General features: G+C 40.5%; 1 protein-coding gene and 1 long non-coding RNA gene across 2 annotated transcripts; one reads left to right on the forward strand and one right to left on the reverse strand.

The window, feature by feature from the left end:
* Positions 1-1281: 1281 nt before the first annotated feature.
* Positions 1282-5415, reverse strand: LOC101121654 (corepressor interacting with RBPJ 1). The gene is given in 3 exon segments (XM_027965140.3): positions 1282-4659; positions 4661-4746; positions 4749-5415. Coding segments are annotated over 3 exon segments (1308 nt in total). The 5' UTR covers positions 5356-5415; the 3' UTR covers positions 1282-4044.
* Positions 5416-14410: 8995 nt separating this feature from the next.
* On the forward strand, positions 14411-15687 carry LOC114113214 (uncharacterized). Its single transcript, XR_003588258.2, has 2 exons — positions 14411-14448; positions 15131-15687. It is a non-coding gene; the product is annotated as an uncharacterized LOC114113214 (long non-coding RNA).
* The last annotated feature ends 366 nt before the right edge of the window (positions 15688-16053 follow it).

A 16053-nucleotide genomic window follows, 5' to 3' on the forward strand; every position in this document is an offset into this window, starting at 1 on the left:
TCTCATATGGCAGAGTTTCTCTCTTTTTAAGGAAGGATAATAATCCATTGTGTGTGTGTGTGTGTGTGTGTGTGTGTTGTGTGTGTGTGTATATATATATACACACACTACATTTTATTTATCATCTCATCTGCTGATGGACACTTGGGTTGTTAGCTCATCATGGCTACTGTGAGTACTGCTGAAATGCAGTTGGAAGTGCTGATGTTTTCAAGATCCTGATTTAGAGTATGTTGGATAAATACAAAATATGAAATGGGTAAATCATATGATAATTCAATGTTTTCTATTTTCAATTTTTGAGTAGCCTTCATATTTTTCATAATAGTTGAACCATTTTGCCATCCCACTAGCAGGTACAAGGGTTCTTTATATCTTCACAACCTCACCAAAGTTTGTTAGTATTTTTTTTAATAGTCATTCTAATAGGTGTGAAGTGATATGTCATTGTGTTTTTGATTAGCATTTTCCTGTTGATCAGTAGTGATATTAAACTCCTTTTCATGTACCTGTGGTTATTTATATGTTTTCTTTAAAGAGAACTTTACTCACATCCCTTGCCTATCTAAAACTAAGGTTGTTAAAAATACTTGCTATTATGTTGTAGAAGTTTCTTATATATTTTGGAAATTAACATCTTTCAGATACATGCGCACTCATATGTCCTTAAGACAGGCTGTGTAATGTGCCTCTTATTAGGCATCTTATTGCTTTTGTATCCAAATTTTGGTGCATGTATAGTTTTTATCTCTAATTACAAGTGTGAAAGTGAGCTGATCTTCATGGAGGTTGGAAAATGTTTAATGTCATAAAGTGCAGGCACCTATAGATGTACAAAATGAAGCAGGGCAAAGGCTAACAGAGTTTTGCCAAGATAATGCACTGGTCATAGCAAACACCCTTTTCCAACAACACAACAGACAACTCTACACAAGGACATCACCAATTGGTCAATACAAAAAATCAGATTGATTATATTCTTTGCAGCTGAAGATGGAGAAGCTCTGTACAGTCAGCAAAAACAAGACTGGGAGCTGACTGTGGCTCAGATCATTAACACTTTATTGCCATATTCAGACTTAAATTGAAGAAAGTAGGGAAAACCACTAGGCCATTCAGTATGACCTAAATCAAATCCCTTATGATTTCCCTTTCAGTGAAAGTGACAAAAAGATTCAAGGGATTAGATCTGATAGAGTACCTGAAGAACCATGGAAGGGGGTTTGTAACATTGTACAGGAGGTAATGATCAAGACCATTCCCAAGAAAAAGAAATGCAAAAAGGAAAAATGGTTATCTGAGGAGGCCTTACAAATAGCTGAGAAAAGAGAAGTGAAAGGCAAAGGAGAAAAGGAAAGATACACCCATCTGAATGCAGAGTTCCAACGAATAGCAAGGAGAGATAAGAAAGCCCTCCTCAGTGATCAATGCAAAGAAATAGAGAAAAAAAAAATAGAATGTGTAAGACTAGAGATATCTTCAAGAAAATTAAAGACACCAAGGGAACATTTCATGTAAAGATGGACACAATAAAGGAGAGAAATTGTACGGACCTAATATAAGCAGAAAATATTAAGAAGAGGTGGCAAGAATACACAGAAGAACTATACAAAAAAGATATTCATGACCCAGACAATCACGATGGTATGATCACTTACCTAGAGCCAGACAGCTGGAATGTGAAGTCAAGTGGGCCTTAGGAAGCATCACTATGAACAAAGCTAGTGGAGGTGATGGAATTCTAGCTGAGCTATTCCAAATCCTGAAAAATGATGCTTTGAAATTGCTGTATTCAATATGCCAGCAAATTTGGAAAAGTCACCAGTGGCCACAGGACTGGTAAAGGTCAGTTTTCATTCCAATCCCAAAGAAAGGCAATGCTAAACAATGTTCAAACTACCACACAATTGCACTCATCTCACATGCTAGCAAAGTAATACTGAAAATTCTCCAAACTGGGCTTCAACAGTGCATGAACCAAGAACTTCCAGATGTTCAGGCTGGATTTAGAAAAGGCAGAGAGGGAAGGTGGTCCCAAGATGGTGGAGGAATAGGATGGGAAGACCACTTTCTCCCCCACAAATTCATCAAAAGATCTTTTGAATGTTGAGCAACTTTCACAAAACAACTTCTGAACACTGGTGGAGGACACCAGGCACCCAGAAAGGCAGCCCAATCTCTTCAAAAGGAGGTAGGACAGATTATAAAAGATGAAAACAGAGATAAGGGATTTAGGGATGGAGACCCATCCTGGGGAGGGAGTCATGGAGGAGAAGTTTCCATACAATAGGAAACCCTCTCACAAGTGTGTCTGTGGGGTACTTTGAAATCTCAGAGGGCAGCATAATGAGAAAAAAATGCGCAGAATATGTGCCAGCTGCAACTATTAGCAGAGAAGTGGCTCAGCCACTCACATCTACCAGCAGCAACTGGGGGCTGGGCAGGGAGGTGTGAGGTGCATTGTTGGTCCTTAGGGTAAGGACTGGCCTTGAGTGCCCTGAGGAAAATCTGAGGGGGCTAAGGTGACATAGCAACCCAAATCATGGGATGGCCAGAGAGACAAAAAAAATTTTTTTTGACAAACACACAAACAAGTCCCTTTCCATTGAAAGAGTCTAAGGCTGCATGGTGACCCCTGGTGTGCTCATAGAACAAAGGATTGTGCCCTGGCGAATACTAAAGGAGAGTAGCTGTATGCCATTTAGGGCCCTCTTGTCGCTGGAGGCAGAGAGGCAGGTGTGCCATAGACAGAGCCAAAAGGCAAGTGGCCACTACTATCTCGGCCCTAGAGACCACAGTTTCCACCAAACTGTGAGAAGGCTGCCAGTTGCTAATCACATCTTCCTGGGATCCTGAATGGTTCACATCTGCCAGGAGTGTCACAGCCTGAGATCAGCTCCTCAGAGGAGACACATGGTACACCTGGGATGGTGCCTTTGCAGCACACTCAGGAAACTGAGTGGCCGGGACTAGGGTGGTACATAAGATGCGTGGCCCACCTGGGACGGTGTAATGGCCAAGCACCCAGCCACCTGAGTGGCTTGGACCTGGGAAGAGCACAAAACACACAGTCCATCTGGGTCTATGCCCTTGCAGTGCACCCAAGAACCTGAGAGGTTTAGACCTGGGAAGTACATAAAAAGCAGGGCCCACTTGGGACAGTCCTCTTTCAGAGCACCCTGGAGCCTGAGCAGTGTGGACCCAGAAAGTACATGCTGCCTTGGGCTGTGGCAAACCCAACATGGTCCATGCACTGCAAACACTTCCCAACATGCCAGTGATATTTGTTTGCAGGTTTCCTCTCTCTCCCCAGCACAACTGAACAGTGAGCCTAAACAAGTGGCCACCTTTGCCACCTAGTGTCAGGGCAGAAATTAGACACTGAAGAGACTTGCAAACAGAGGAAACCAAAATAAACAAAGAAGGAGGAAACCACCCTGGAAGTGACAGGTGCAACAGATTAAAACCCTGAAGTTAATGCTGAGACTGTGCATTTGAGGAGCCTTGAGAAGAAAATGCAAGCTGGAACAAAGGACTATCTGATACTGAAATGACCCCACACTGCTCACATCAGCTCCAGAGAAATTCCTAGATATATTTTAACTATTACCGCTTCTTACTTTTTAAAGATTTTAAAATTTTAGTTGTTTATTACTCCATTAACTTTCATTTCTTTTTTGTTTGTTTGTTTGTTTGTACTGTTATTCTTTTAATGATGAAAATGTCACAGAGTAATAAGGGGTTTTTATTTCAGTATAGGGTACAAGAAACATTTGTCAACTGAATATATTTTTACAGCCTCCAAATAGATTACTTACAAATATTTGCAAAGTTTATTCTTATGGGATTCATGTAGTTTTGTACTTGATGTAACAGTTTACAGAGATGAAAAATTAAAATAGAGCTTCTTATTAGAAAGACAACAGTATATAATTTAGCCCTTGCTACTGGTATTCAAGAAAAAAGTGGAGATATTTTTATTTGCAGTTTACTGTCGCAGGTAAGTCTCTCTTTGTTCTCTACTTCTGCTCCAGTCTTCTGGTGTCACTCCAGTATGCTTATCTCCCGATAATGCTCTCTATGCACCTGCCCTCCTCTGTATGCATCCGTGCCACGGCGTCTGGGGTCGCTGCTTCTGTCCCGCTCTTCACCTGGACTGCGCCGCGGCCGCTTCCTTCCTTCTCTCGGCTGGTAACTGCCGGGGCTTCTGCTTCGGCTTCTCCGGCTCCTCTCCTCTCTCCCAGATCCTCTCGTCCCTGGACTCTGGTCATGGCTTCTGGGCTTTCTGTCAGAATCAGGATGGCTCCGTTTGCTGTTCTCCCCAGAACTCTCTTGCTTTAAAAACTTAGGCTTTTCCTTGTGACTGTGACTGCAAGAACGTTCCTCATCCCGTTTTCTCTGCTGAGACTCGCCCGTCGCTTCAGGATCACTGTTGTGATTCCCTGAATGCTTGCTTTTCTTTCTTTTCTTCTCCTGCATTTTTGTCCCTTTGCTGTCACTCTCACTGCTGCTTTCTGAACTGTCACTAGAGGAGGAGGAGGAGGACAGTGGGGACGGGGAGGAGGAGAAGGAGGAGGAGGGCTTGTTTTTATGTTTTTTGTGTTTACTTCTGCTCTTCTGAAGCTTTTTCTTTTTTCTATCTTTTTTCTTTTTCTTTTTTTTTCTTCTCAAGTCGATCTAATTTCCTGAGGAGTTTCTGTTTTTGTTTGGTTGTTAGTGACTTTAAAAATTCAACTTCTGGATCTCCTCGCTTGCAGCATATTCCTGTGATGGATCTTTTGCGGTCAAGTTTCTCCCCAGTACATTTCGTTTCAGTGCAAACCCACTGTTTCTCATCTCCACTATTAGCTCCGAGGGGTGCATCGATGGCCCTGAGCCATCAGTGGAAACTGAACTTGCATTAATTCCAGAAAGACCAAACAAAGGACATTCTCGATCTGTGTTGACATGACCCCATTTGTGACATTTAATGCATCTCACATTTCGAACCTGAATACCAAAGGGCTGATCTCTGATGTTCATGTCATATTTGGCATATTTTTCTCTTGGGGCCCCTTTCTGCCATTCAAATTTGTATTCGGTCTCTCCTTCTGTTTCTTCTTTCTCTTTGTTTTCTTTTTTAGCCCCTGGTGGAGCCTCATACATGAAATTAAGGCCATTCTTTACACGTTCATCTCCCATTAGCAATCTATTATCATATGATTCTTGTTCTTTTAGATATTGTTGCATTAACTCTTCTTGTTTCTTCTTATCATATGATATTTTCTGTTCTGTCATCCAAACTTTTTTGATGTTGGATTTGGAAGCAGGATGAAAGTCCTTTTTGCACATGAAATTGGCGAAGGATTTCCCCATTTTGGAGGCTGAGTTGGGGTATGCAACAGCTAGGTCTGAGAGCAACGTAAACAAACTCCCATTAACTTTCATTTCTATAGCCTACTATCACCTTTCTAAAATTTTTAAAAACCTTACGTTTTAAAAACAAATTCCATATATATTTTTAATTTTAGTGACCAATTTTGTTTTGTATTTTTAATATAATATATTTGAGATTCTAAACTCTATTTTAGGTTTTTAATTTTGCTTTTTGATATTTGCTATCAACTGTGTACCTTTAAGAATCTAATCTTCAGTATACATTGTCACTTGGGATTCAGTTATTGGCTTGATCGTTTTCTCCCCTTTTGACTCTCCCCTTTCTCCTCTGGGTCACTTCTATCTCTTTCCTCCCTATTCTCTTCTCTTCTCTATATAACTCTGTGAATCTCTCTGGGTGTTCCTGGATGTGGAGAGTTATTTCACCATTAACCTAGGGGTTTTACTTTCTATCCTGTATGGATGGAGAAGTCTTGAGGCTACTGTAAGAGAAGGACCAAAACCCAGAGGCAAGAGGCTCAAATCCAGAACTTTAGAACATCAGAGAAATTCGGACTCCAGGGAAACATAAGTCAAGAGCTTACGCAAAAGTCCCCATCAGTTCAGTTCAGTCGCTCAGTTGTGTCCAACTCTTTGTGACCCCATGAATTGCAGCACTCTAGGCTTCTCTGTCCATCACCAACTCCTGGAGTCACCCAACTCATGTCCATCGAGTCAGTGATGCCATCCAGCCATCTCATCCTCTGTCGTCCCCTTCTCCTCCTGCCCCCAATCCCTCCCAGCATCAGAGTCTTTTCCAATAAGTCAACTCTTCGCATGAGATGGCCAAAGAACTAGAGTTTCAGCTTTAGCATCAGTCCTTCCAAAGAACACCCAGGACTGATCTCTTTTAGAATGGACTAGTTGGATCTCCTTGCAGTCCAAGGGACTCTCAAGAGTCTTCTCCAACACCACAGATCAAAAGCATCAATTCTTCGCCACTCAGCTTTCTTCATCGTCCAACTGTCACATCCATACATGACCACAGGAAAAACCATAGCCTTGACTAGATGGACCTTTGTTGGCAAAGTAATGTCTCTGCTTTTGAATATCCTCCATACCTACACTGAAACCAAGCTTCACCCAAGAGCCAAAGAGTTCCAGTGCAAGACATACCATGCTAATTCTCCAGCAACAGGAACAAAACCCTGAACATTAAAAAACAGGCTGCTCAAAGCCATACCAAACCCATAGACACCCCCAAAACTCACTACTAGACACTTCTTTGCACTCCACAGAGAAGAGATCCAGCTCCACTCAGCAGAACACAGATGCAAGCTCCCCCAACCAGGAAACCGTGACGGGGCACTAATCAAACACTACCCACAGGGAGCAGACTCCACAATTCAGAGGAACCATGAACTTCCAGCCTGCAGAAGGGCCACCACAAACATAGCAATCTAAACAAAATGAAAAGCAGAAGAATATTCAGCAGGTGGAGTAACATGACAAAAACCCACCAAATCTAATAAAAGAGGAGATATGAAGTCTACCCAAAAAAGAATTCAGAATAATGGTAGTAAAGATGATCCAAAGTCTTGAAAACAAAATCGAGGTACAAATAAATAGACTAGAGACAGGATTGAGAAGATGCAAGAAATGTTTAACAAGGAACTATAATAAATAAAGAAGAGATGATCAATGAGCACCGAAGAATTAATGCTTTTGAACTGTTGTGTTGGAGAAGACTCTTGAGAGTCCCTTGGACTGCAAGGAGATCCAACCAGTCCATTCTAAAGGAGTTCAACCCCAGGATTTCATTGGAAGAAATGATGCTAAAGCTGAAACTCCAGTACTTTGGCCACCTCATGCGAAGAGCTGACTCATTGGAAAAGACTCTGATGCTGGGAGGGATTGGGGGCAGGAGGAGAAGAGGACGTCAGAGGATGAGATGGCTGGATGGCATCGCTGACTCGATGGACATGAATCTAAGTGAACTCCGGGAGTTGGTGATGGACAGGGAGGCCTGGTGAGCTGCGATTCATGGGGTCGCAAAGAGTCAGACATGACTGAGCATGAACTGAACAGAACTGATCAATAAAGAACAATGCTATAACTGAGATTAAAAACACTCTGGAGGGAACCAACAGCAGAATAGCTGAGGCAGAAGAGAGGATAAGTGAGGTGGAAAATAGAATGGTGGAAATAAATGAAGCAGAGAGGAAAAAAGGAAAAAGAATTAAAAGAAATGAGGACAACCTCAGAGACCTCTGGGACAATGTTAAATGCCCAACATTCAAATCATTGGAGTCCCAGAAGAAGAAGACACAAAGAACGGGCATGAGAAAATACTTGAGGAGATAATAGTCAAAAGCTTCCCTAAAATTGGGAACACCCCAAGACACATATTAATCAAACTAACAAAGATCAAACACAAATAGCAAACATTAAAAGCAGCAAGAGAAAAGCAATAAATAACACATAAGGGGATCTCCATAAAGATAACAGCTTATTTTTTCAACAGAAACTCTTCAGGTCAGAAGGGAGTGGCAGGGCATACTTAAAGTGATGAAAGAGAAAAAACTACAACCAAGATTACTCTACCCAGCACGGATCTCATTGAAATATGAAGGAGAAATCAAAAGCTTTACAGACAAGCAAAAGCTGAGAGAATTCAACACCATCAAACCAGTTCTTCAACAAATGCTAAAGAATCTTCTCTAGACAGGAAACACAGAAAGGATGTATAAACTCAAACCCAAAACACCAAAGTAAATGGTAATGGGATCATACTTATCACTGATTACCTTAAATATAAATGGGTTAAATGCTCCAGCCAGAAGACAAAGACTGGTCAAATGTATACAAAAACAAGACCCTTCTATATGCTGTCTAAAAGAGGCCCTCCTCAAACCCAGGGACACATACAGACCGAAAGTGAGGGGCTGGAAAAAGATATTTCATGCAAATAGACACCAAAAGAAAGCAAGAGTAGCAATACTCACATCAGATAAAACAGACTTTAAAACAAACACCATGATAAGAGACAAAGAAAAATATTACATAATGATGAAAGGATCAATCCAAGAAGAAGAGATAACAATTATAAATATATATATATATGCACCAACATACAAGCACCTCAATACATAAGGCAAATACTAACAAGTATGAAAAGGAAATCAGCAGTAACACAAAAATAGTGGGGAATTTTAACACCGTACTCACATCTATGGATAGATCAACCAAACAGAAAATTAGCAAGGAACACAAGATTTAAATGATACAATGGACCAGTTAGACCTAATTGATATCTACAGGGCATTTCACCCCCCAAAAATGGATTTCACCTTTTTCTCAAGTGCACATGGAATATTTTTCAGGATAGATCACAACTGGGCCATAAATCTAGTCTTGGTAAACTTTTTTAAAATTAAATTATTTCAAGCATCTCTTCTGATGACAATGTGATAGAAGGAACATCAGTTCAGTTCAGTCACTCAGTCTTATCTGACTCTTTGTGACCCCATGAATCGCAGCAGGCCAGACCTCCCTGTCCATCACCAACTTCCAGAGTTCACCCAAACTCTCATCCATCGAGTTGGTGATGCCATCCAGCCATCTCATCCGTCCACTTCTCCTCCTGCTCCCAAACCCTCCCAGCATCAGAGTCTATTCCAATGAGTCAACTTTTCACATGAAGTGGCCAAAGTATTGGAGTTTCAGCTTTAGCATCAGTCCTTCCAAAGAAATCCCAGGACTGATCTCCTTCAGAATGGACTGGTTGGATCTCCTTGCAGTCCAAGGGACTCTCAAGAGTCTTCTCCAACACAACATTTCAAAAGTATCAATTCTTCAGCTCTCAGCTTTCTTCACAGTCCAACTTTCACATCTGTACATGACCACAGGAAAAACCATAGCCTTGACTAGATGGACCTTTGTTGGTAAAGCAATGTTTCTGCTTTTGAATATGCTATCTAGGTTGGTCATAACTTTTCTTCCAAAGAGTAAGCATTGTTTAATTTCATGGCTGCAGTCACCATCTGCAGTGATTTTGGAGCCCCAAAAAATAAAGTCTGACACTGTTTCCACTGTTTCCCCATCTATTTCCCATGAAGTGATGGGACCAGGTGCCATGATCTTCGTTTTCTGAATGTTGAGCTTTAAACCAACTTTTTCACTCTCCTCTTTCACTTTCATCAAGAGGCTTTTTAGTTCCTCTTCACTTTCTGCCATAAAGGTGGTGTCATCTGCATATCTGAGGTTATGATATTTCTCCCGGCAATCTTGATTCCAGCTTGTGCTTCTTCCAGCCCAGCGTTTCTCATGATGTACTCTGCATATAAGTTAAATAAGCAGGGTGACAATATACAGCCATGATGTACCCCTTTTCCTATTTGGAACCAGTCTGTTGTTCCATGTCCAGTTCTAACTGTTGCTTCCTGATCTGCATATAGGTTTCCTCAACATAATAAAAGCCATATATGACAAACCCAGAGCAAACATTATCTCAATGGCAAAAAAACTGAAAGCATTTCCTCTAAAATAACGAATAAGACATCAGTGCCCACTATCACCACTATTCAATATAGTTTTGGAAGTCCTAGCACAGCAGTCAGAGATGAAAAAGAAATAAAAGAAATCCAGACTGGGAAAGAAGAAGTAAAAGTCACTGTTTGCAGACAACATGATCCTTTACATAGAAAACCCTAAAGATACTGCCAGATATTTGCTAGAGCTAATCAATTAATATGGTAAAGTGGCAGCATATAAAATTAATACACAGAACTCCCTTGCATTCCTAAACACTAATGATGAAGGAACAGAAAGAGAAATTAAGGATTCAATTCCACTAACCATTGCAACAAAAAGAATAAAATACTTAGGAATAAATTTACCTAAAGAAACAAAAGACCTAAATAAATAAAATTCTAAAGCACTGATGAAGGATATGAAAGAGGACACAATTAGATGGAGAAATATACCATGGTTATAGGTTGGAAGAATCAATAAAATGAAAATAAGCATACTACCCAAAATAATCTAAAGATTCAGTGCAATCCTTCTCAAGTTACCAATGGTATTTTTCACAGAACTAGAACAAATAAGTTCACATTTTGTATGGAAACACAAAAACCTCAAATAGCCAAAGCAATATTGAGAAAGAAAAATGGAACTGGAGGAATCAATCTTCCTGATTTCAGACTATACTACAAAGCTACAGTCATCAGGACAATATGGTACTGGCACAAAGACAGAAATACAGATCAATGGAACAAAATAGAAAGACCAGAGATAAATCCACACACCAGACACCTTATCTTGGCAGAGGAGGCAAAAATTTACAATGGAAAAAAGACAATCTCTTTAACAACTGGTGCTGGGAAAACTGGTCAACCATGTGTAAAAGAATGAAAGTGTAACATTTTCTGACATCATACACAAAAATAAACTCAAAATGGATTAAAGATCCAAATGTAAGACCAGACCAGGAACTATAAGACTCTTACAAGAAAACATAAGCAGAATACTCTCTGATGTAAATCACAGCAAGATCCTCTATGACCCACCTCCCAGAGACAGAGAAATAAAAAATAATAATAAACACATGGGATCTAAGTAAATTTAAAAGCTTTTTCACAATGAAGAAAATGATAAGCAAGGTGAAAAGGCAGCCTTCAAAATAGAAGAAAATAATAGCAAATGAAAAAACTGACAAAGAATTAATCTCCAAAATATACAAACAGCTCATGCAGTTCAGTACCAGAATAACAAAAAACCCATTCAAAAAGTGGGCAAAAAGACTAAACAGACATTTCCTCAAAGAAGACATGCAGATGGCTAACAAACACATGAAAAGATACTCAACATCACTCATTACTAGAGAAATGCAAATCAAAACCACAATGAGGTATCATCTCATGTGAGTCAGAATGGCCATCATCAAAAAATCTATAAACAATACATGCTGGAGAGGGTGTGGAGAAAAGGGGACCCTCTTACACTGCTGATGGGAATGCAAACTGGTACAGCAAATTTGGAGAGCCGTGTGGAGATCTTTAAAACTGGAAATAGAACTGCCATATGACTGAGCAATCCCACTGCTGGCCATACACATCGAGGAAACTAGAATTGAAAGAGACATACTTGTCCAATGTTCATGGCAGCACTCTTTACAATAGGTGGGTATGAAGCAACCTAGATGTCCATCAGCAGACAAATGGATAAGGAAGTTGTGTTACACATATACAATGGAATGTAATCAACTTTAAAAAATAACACATTTGAGTCAGTTCTAATGAGGTGGATGAAACTGGATTCTATTATGCAGAGTGAAGTAAGTCAGAAAAACACCAATACAGTATATTAAGGCATAAATATGGAATTTAGAAATACAATAACGATGATCCTATATGCAAGGCAGCAAAAGAAACACAGATGTAAAGAATAGACTTTTGGAGTATGTGGGAGAAGGCAAGGGTGGGAGGATTTGAGAGAACAGCACTGAAACATGTATATTACCATATGCAAAATAGATGACCAGTGCAAGTTGAATGCATGAAGCAGGGCACTCAAGGCTGGTACTCTGTGACAACTGAGACAGATGGGGTGGGGAGGGAGGTGAAAGGGGAGTTCAGGATAGGTGGACACATGTGCATCCTGGCTGATTCATGTCGATTCAGTGTATGGCAAAAACACCACGATGTTGTAAGGTTAGCATCCAATTAAAATAAAGTAATCAATTTTTAAAAAGAAATGAAAAGGCAGAAGAACCAGAGATCAAATTAACAAAATCTGTTGGATCATATAAAAGCCAAGAGAATTCCAAAAATATCTACTTCTGCTTCATTTACTGTGCTAACGATTTTGACTGTGTAAAAGAGAACAAATTGTGGAAAATTCTTAAAAAGATGGGAATACCAGACCACTCTACCTGCCTCCTGAGAAATGTGTATGCAAGTCAAGAAACAAAAGTTAGAACCAGACATGGAACAATGGACTGGTTCAAAATTGGGAAAGAAATGCATCAAGCCTGTATATTGTCACAAGGCTTATATAACATATGCAGAGTACCTCATGAGAAATGCTGGGCTGGATGAAGCACAAGCTGGAATCAAGACTGCCAGAAGAAATACGAATAACTTCAGATATGCAGATGACACCACCCTTATGGCAGAAAGTGAAGAAGAACTAAAGAGCCTCTTGATAAAAGTGAAAGAGGAGAGTGAAAAGTTGGCTTAAAATTCAATATTCAGAAAACTAAGATCATGGTATCTGGTCCCATCACTTCATGGCAAAAAAGATGGGGAAACAATGGAAACAGTAAGAGACTAAATTATTTTGCTCTCCAAATCACTGCAGATGGTGACTGCACCCATGAAATTAAAAGACACTTGCTCCTCGGAAGAAAAGCTATGACCAACCTAGACAGCATATTAAAAAGTGGAGACATTGCTTTGCAACAAAGGCTATCTAGTCAAAACTATGTTTTTTCCAGTAGTCATTCATGTATGGGTGTGTGAGTTGGACCATAAAGAAAGCTGAGCACCAGATAATTGATGCTTTTGAACTGTGGTGTTGGAGAATACTCTTGAGAATCCCTTGGACTGCAAGAAGATCTAACCAGTCAATAGTAAAGATAATCAGTCCTGAATATTCATTGGAAGGACTGCTGCTGAGGCTGAAGCACCAACAATTAGGCCACTTGATGCAAAGAACTGACTCACTGGAGAAGATCCTGATGATGGGAAAGATTGAAGGCAGGAGGAAAAGAGGATGACAGAGGATGTGATGTTTGGATGGCATCACCAACTCAGTGGACATGAGTTTGAGCAAGTTCAGAGAGCTGGTGACAGACAGGGAAGCCTGGGGTAGTGCAGATTCATGGAGTCGCATAGTCAGACATGACTGAGTGACTGGATGGTACTGAACTGAACTGATAGCCAAGGTACTCAAGTTTTCCCCTGAAAGGCAAAGTAAATATTATTAGCTGAAGTGTTACTGTAGGTTGCCAAATTATACTAATAAGTTATCAATGGGTTCTATGTCACCCATATTTAACTTTTTAAAGGACAAATACCCATAGATTGAATGGCTGAATCAATGATTCATGGAGGTTCATCCCTGAGTGTACTAAGAATGTCTGAAAACACACTAAGTGTCATTTAAAATAAAGGACCTGAGAGAGTCAATTGAATTAATTGTTGGAGGGGAAAGAAGTGAAAGATATTTAGGGAGTATTAGTGGAAAAGCTTCTAAATGGATATAGCCCAACACTGAGTTCATTTTGAAGATAATGAGAGGAGAGGAATTTGGGTTTCTAGTAGACCACAAATGACTCAGATCATGGGTCTGCAGAGTTCAGATCAGTGTATGAACCTGCAAAAGCAGAGCTTCAGGAAGGGGCCAGAGCTTGTGATTTATGGCCGAAAAACTTGAGGGATAATGTTGTCCTGTTCAAGTCCGTGTATGGAGCCATGTGAAAGCACATCTGACATGAGACTGCTTGCACTAAAAAATCAAGGTAGACTTTGTGGTCAGGTTTAAGTCACTTAATTGTCAAGAAGTAGTACATGGTACAAGGTGAGTTTAGAAAAACTGTAGGTAGGAGTTACAATATGTGCAGTGGGTAAACCCTGGTCTCTGTCATCAATGGACAAAAAGCTGGGTGCTGACAGATGAAATGGAATGGGGTAGTAAGTTTTATGTACCAGATGCTTGGGGAGCTGGCAAGAGGGGGAAGCAACATCTCTATCTATGGAAGAATAGCACCATTCTCAAGCATCCTCATATTCCCTACATGGTGCACAACACTGGTAGAGGAAGTATGAGACAAAGTCTCAAATGAATCACTCTGTAATTACTCACTAAAGGGTGAGCAAGTCCATGGACAAGGGAACTGTGTGATATCAGTATGACTGGGGCATTGATTTTTGAGACTGCAAACACGTGGTATTTGGGGGTAGGAAACAAGTGCATCATGTCAGTCCTGGGATGTTCCCCCTGGGTGGAGCTGTCTGGTCCTTATAAAAGGAGTCTCCATCACAGTGCTGTCATTGTCGTGACGGATATAGATCTTCCTTGGAGCCCCTGGTAGGCACAACTCTTAAATATCTTTTTGGAACTTGGGTGGTAGGGTTTAATCAGGCGTAGAAGTGGCTTTAATTGAAGCAATTAGTGCTCTGTCCGGGAAAAAGAACTTAATGAGGATTTAAGGGTATATTGTTGGATTTGGTCATGAATGCGATCTTAAATGTGAGGTAAAAATGGACAGAGGCACAGGCTTAACCTGAGAGAGAGTAAAGGGGATGAGAGACTGTGCTATCACAGCACACATTAGTTCCAAATGCCCCCTTCTCACCATGCAATCCCACTGAGTGCCAGGTTTGGTCCTTTGCATTTCTCCTCAGAAGCCCACAATCAGGTCAGCTGGGCCAGCAACCAAGACCTTATGGGAGAAATAAGTAGAGATTAGTTTGGAGATTGGCTACAAGTTTATTACCCAGATTCTTCTTCATAGTATATTTGTATTCGTACAACACCTTGTAGGTAATTTTGTTTTAGAAAATGGTAGGAGAGACTAACCAGAAAAGACTGAAGATCTGAGGGCAAGAGATACTAAAAAACAAGGGTGAAGAAGCTATTAAAAAAAAAAACATAAAGACTGTATAAGGAATCAAGAAGAGTCCTTAGTGATGGGAGGGTTGTTGGCACAGCTAAAAGTTCTACCAATCGGACTCACAGTTATGAAGAATGTTGTCTGTTTGTATTTCAGATTCCTTGAGACCCAAAAAGGATGTCTCACCACCAGCATCCGCATCCGCATCCGCATCCACATCCACATCCGCATCAACATCACCATCAACATCACCATCAGTGCAAGGAGCCCTGCCATCCACCTCCAATAGTGTGCCCACCGAAGTGCCATAAGCCTTGCCCACCTCACCCATGCCCACCTCCAGTGAGCCAGCAGAAATGCCCTCCTGGACCACCATGCCCACCATGGGAGCAGAAATGTCCACCCAAGTGGAAGTAACAGCACCATGATTTCATCTGCACCAAGAAACAAGATCCATGAAGCTACCATTGTCTTCCCTTCGACCATGGTGACGGACTGCATCTTCCTTAACCTCCCTCCCGGACTGACAGCTGAGAGAGAAAAGGCTTGCTTCCTGAAGCTGATACCACGTTGTTGGAAAAAGAGCAGCAGAATCATTGTTTGATCTTCTTTACCATGTGCCTGTATGAAATCTGTGTTGTGATCTCTACCCCATGAGCAATTAGTGTGTTTGTTCTTTTACTTCTCCAATAAAGCATATTCATAGCCCATTATGTATTTCTTTCTTTCCTTTTATTTTTTGCATATAGTGTTTTTCATCTTTTCTATCAACTGCAAGTATTCTTCTGAGTGTTCCCTTTCATTCCCTTTGGATTATCAGAATTAGACTTTTCCATCATTGAGTTCAGTTTTGCTTGAAATATGTCTTATGGACTGGATCCATCGAAGAATTCCTTCATTGGTTTCAATCTTCTTTCTATCTTTGTCTACCTTGAAGACCCTGAATAGAATTGAATTCTCTCAGTCTCAGGTTCCTTATTTGTAAAACCACTAGGCAAGAATCTATTCAACTCAGTGTACTCATAGAAATTAATTTATTCACAAATGTTTCCCAATTATTAACACATGCCAGGCAGTCT

The sequence above is a fragment of the Ovis aries genome, chromosome 1, assembly GCF_016772045.2.
Source record: "Ovis aries strain OAR_USU_Benz2616 breed Rambouillet chromosome 1, ARS-UI_Ramb_v3.0, whole genome shotgun sequence".
Lineage (NCBI taxonomy): Eukaryota > Metazoa > Chordata > Mammalia > Artiodactyla > Bovidae > Ovis > Ovis aries.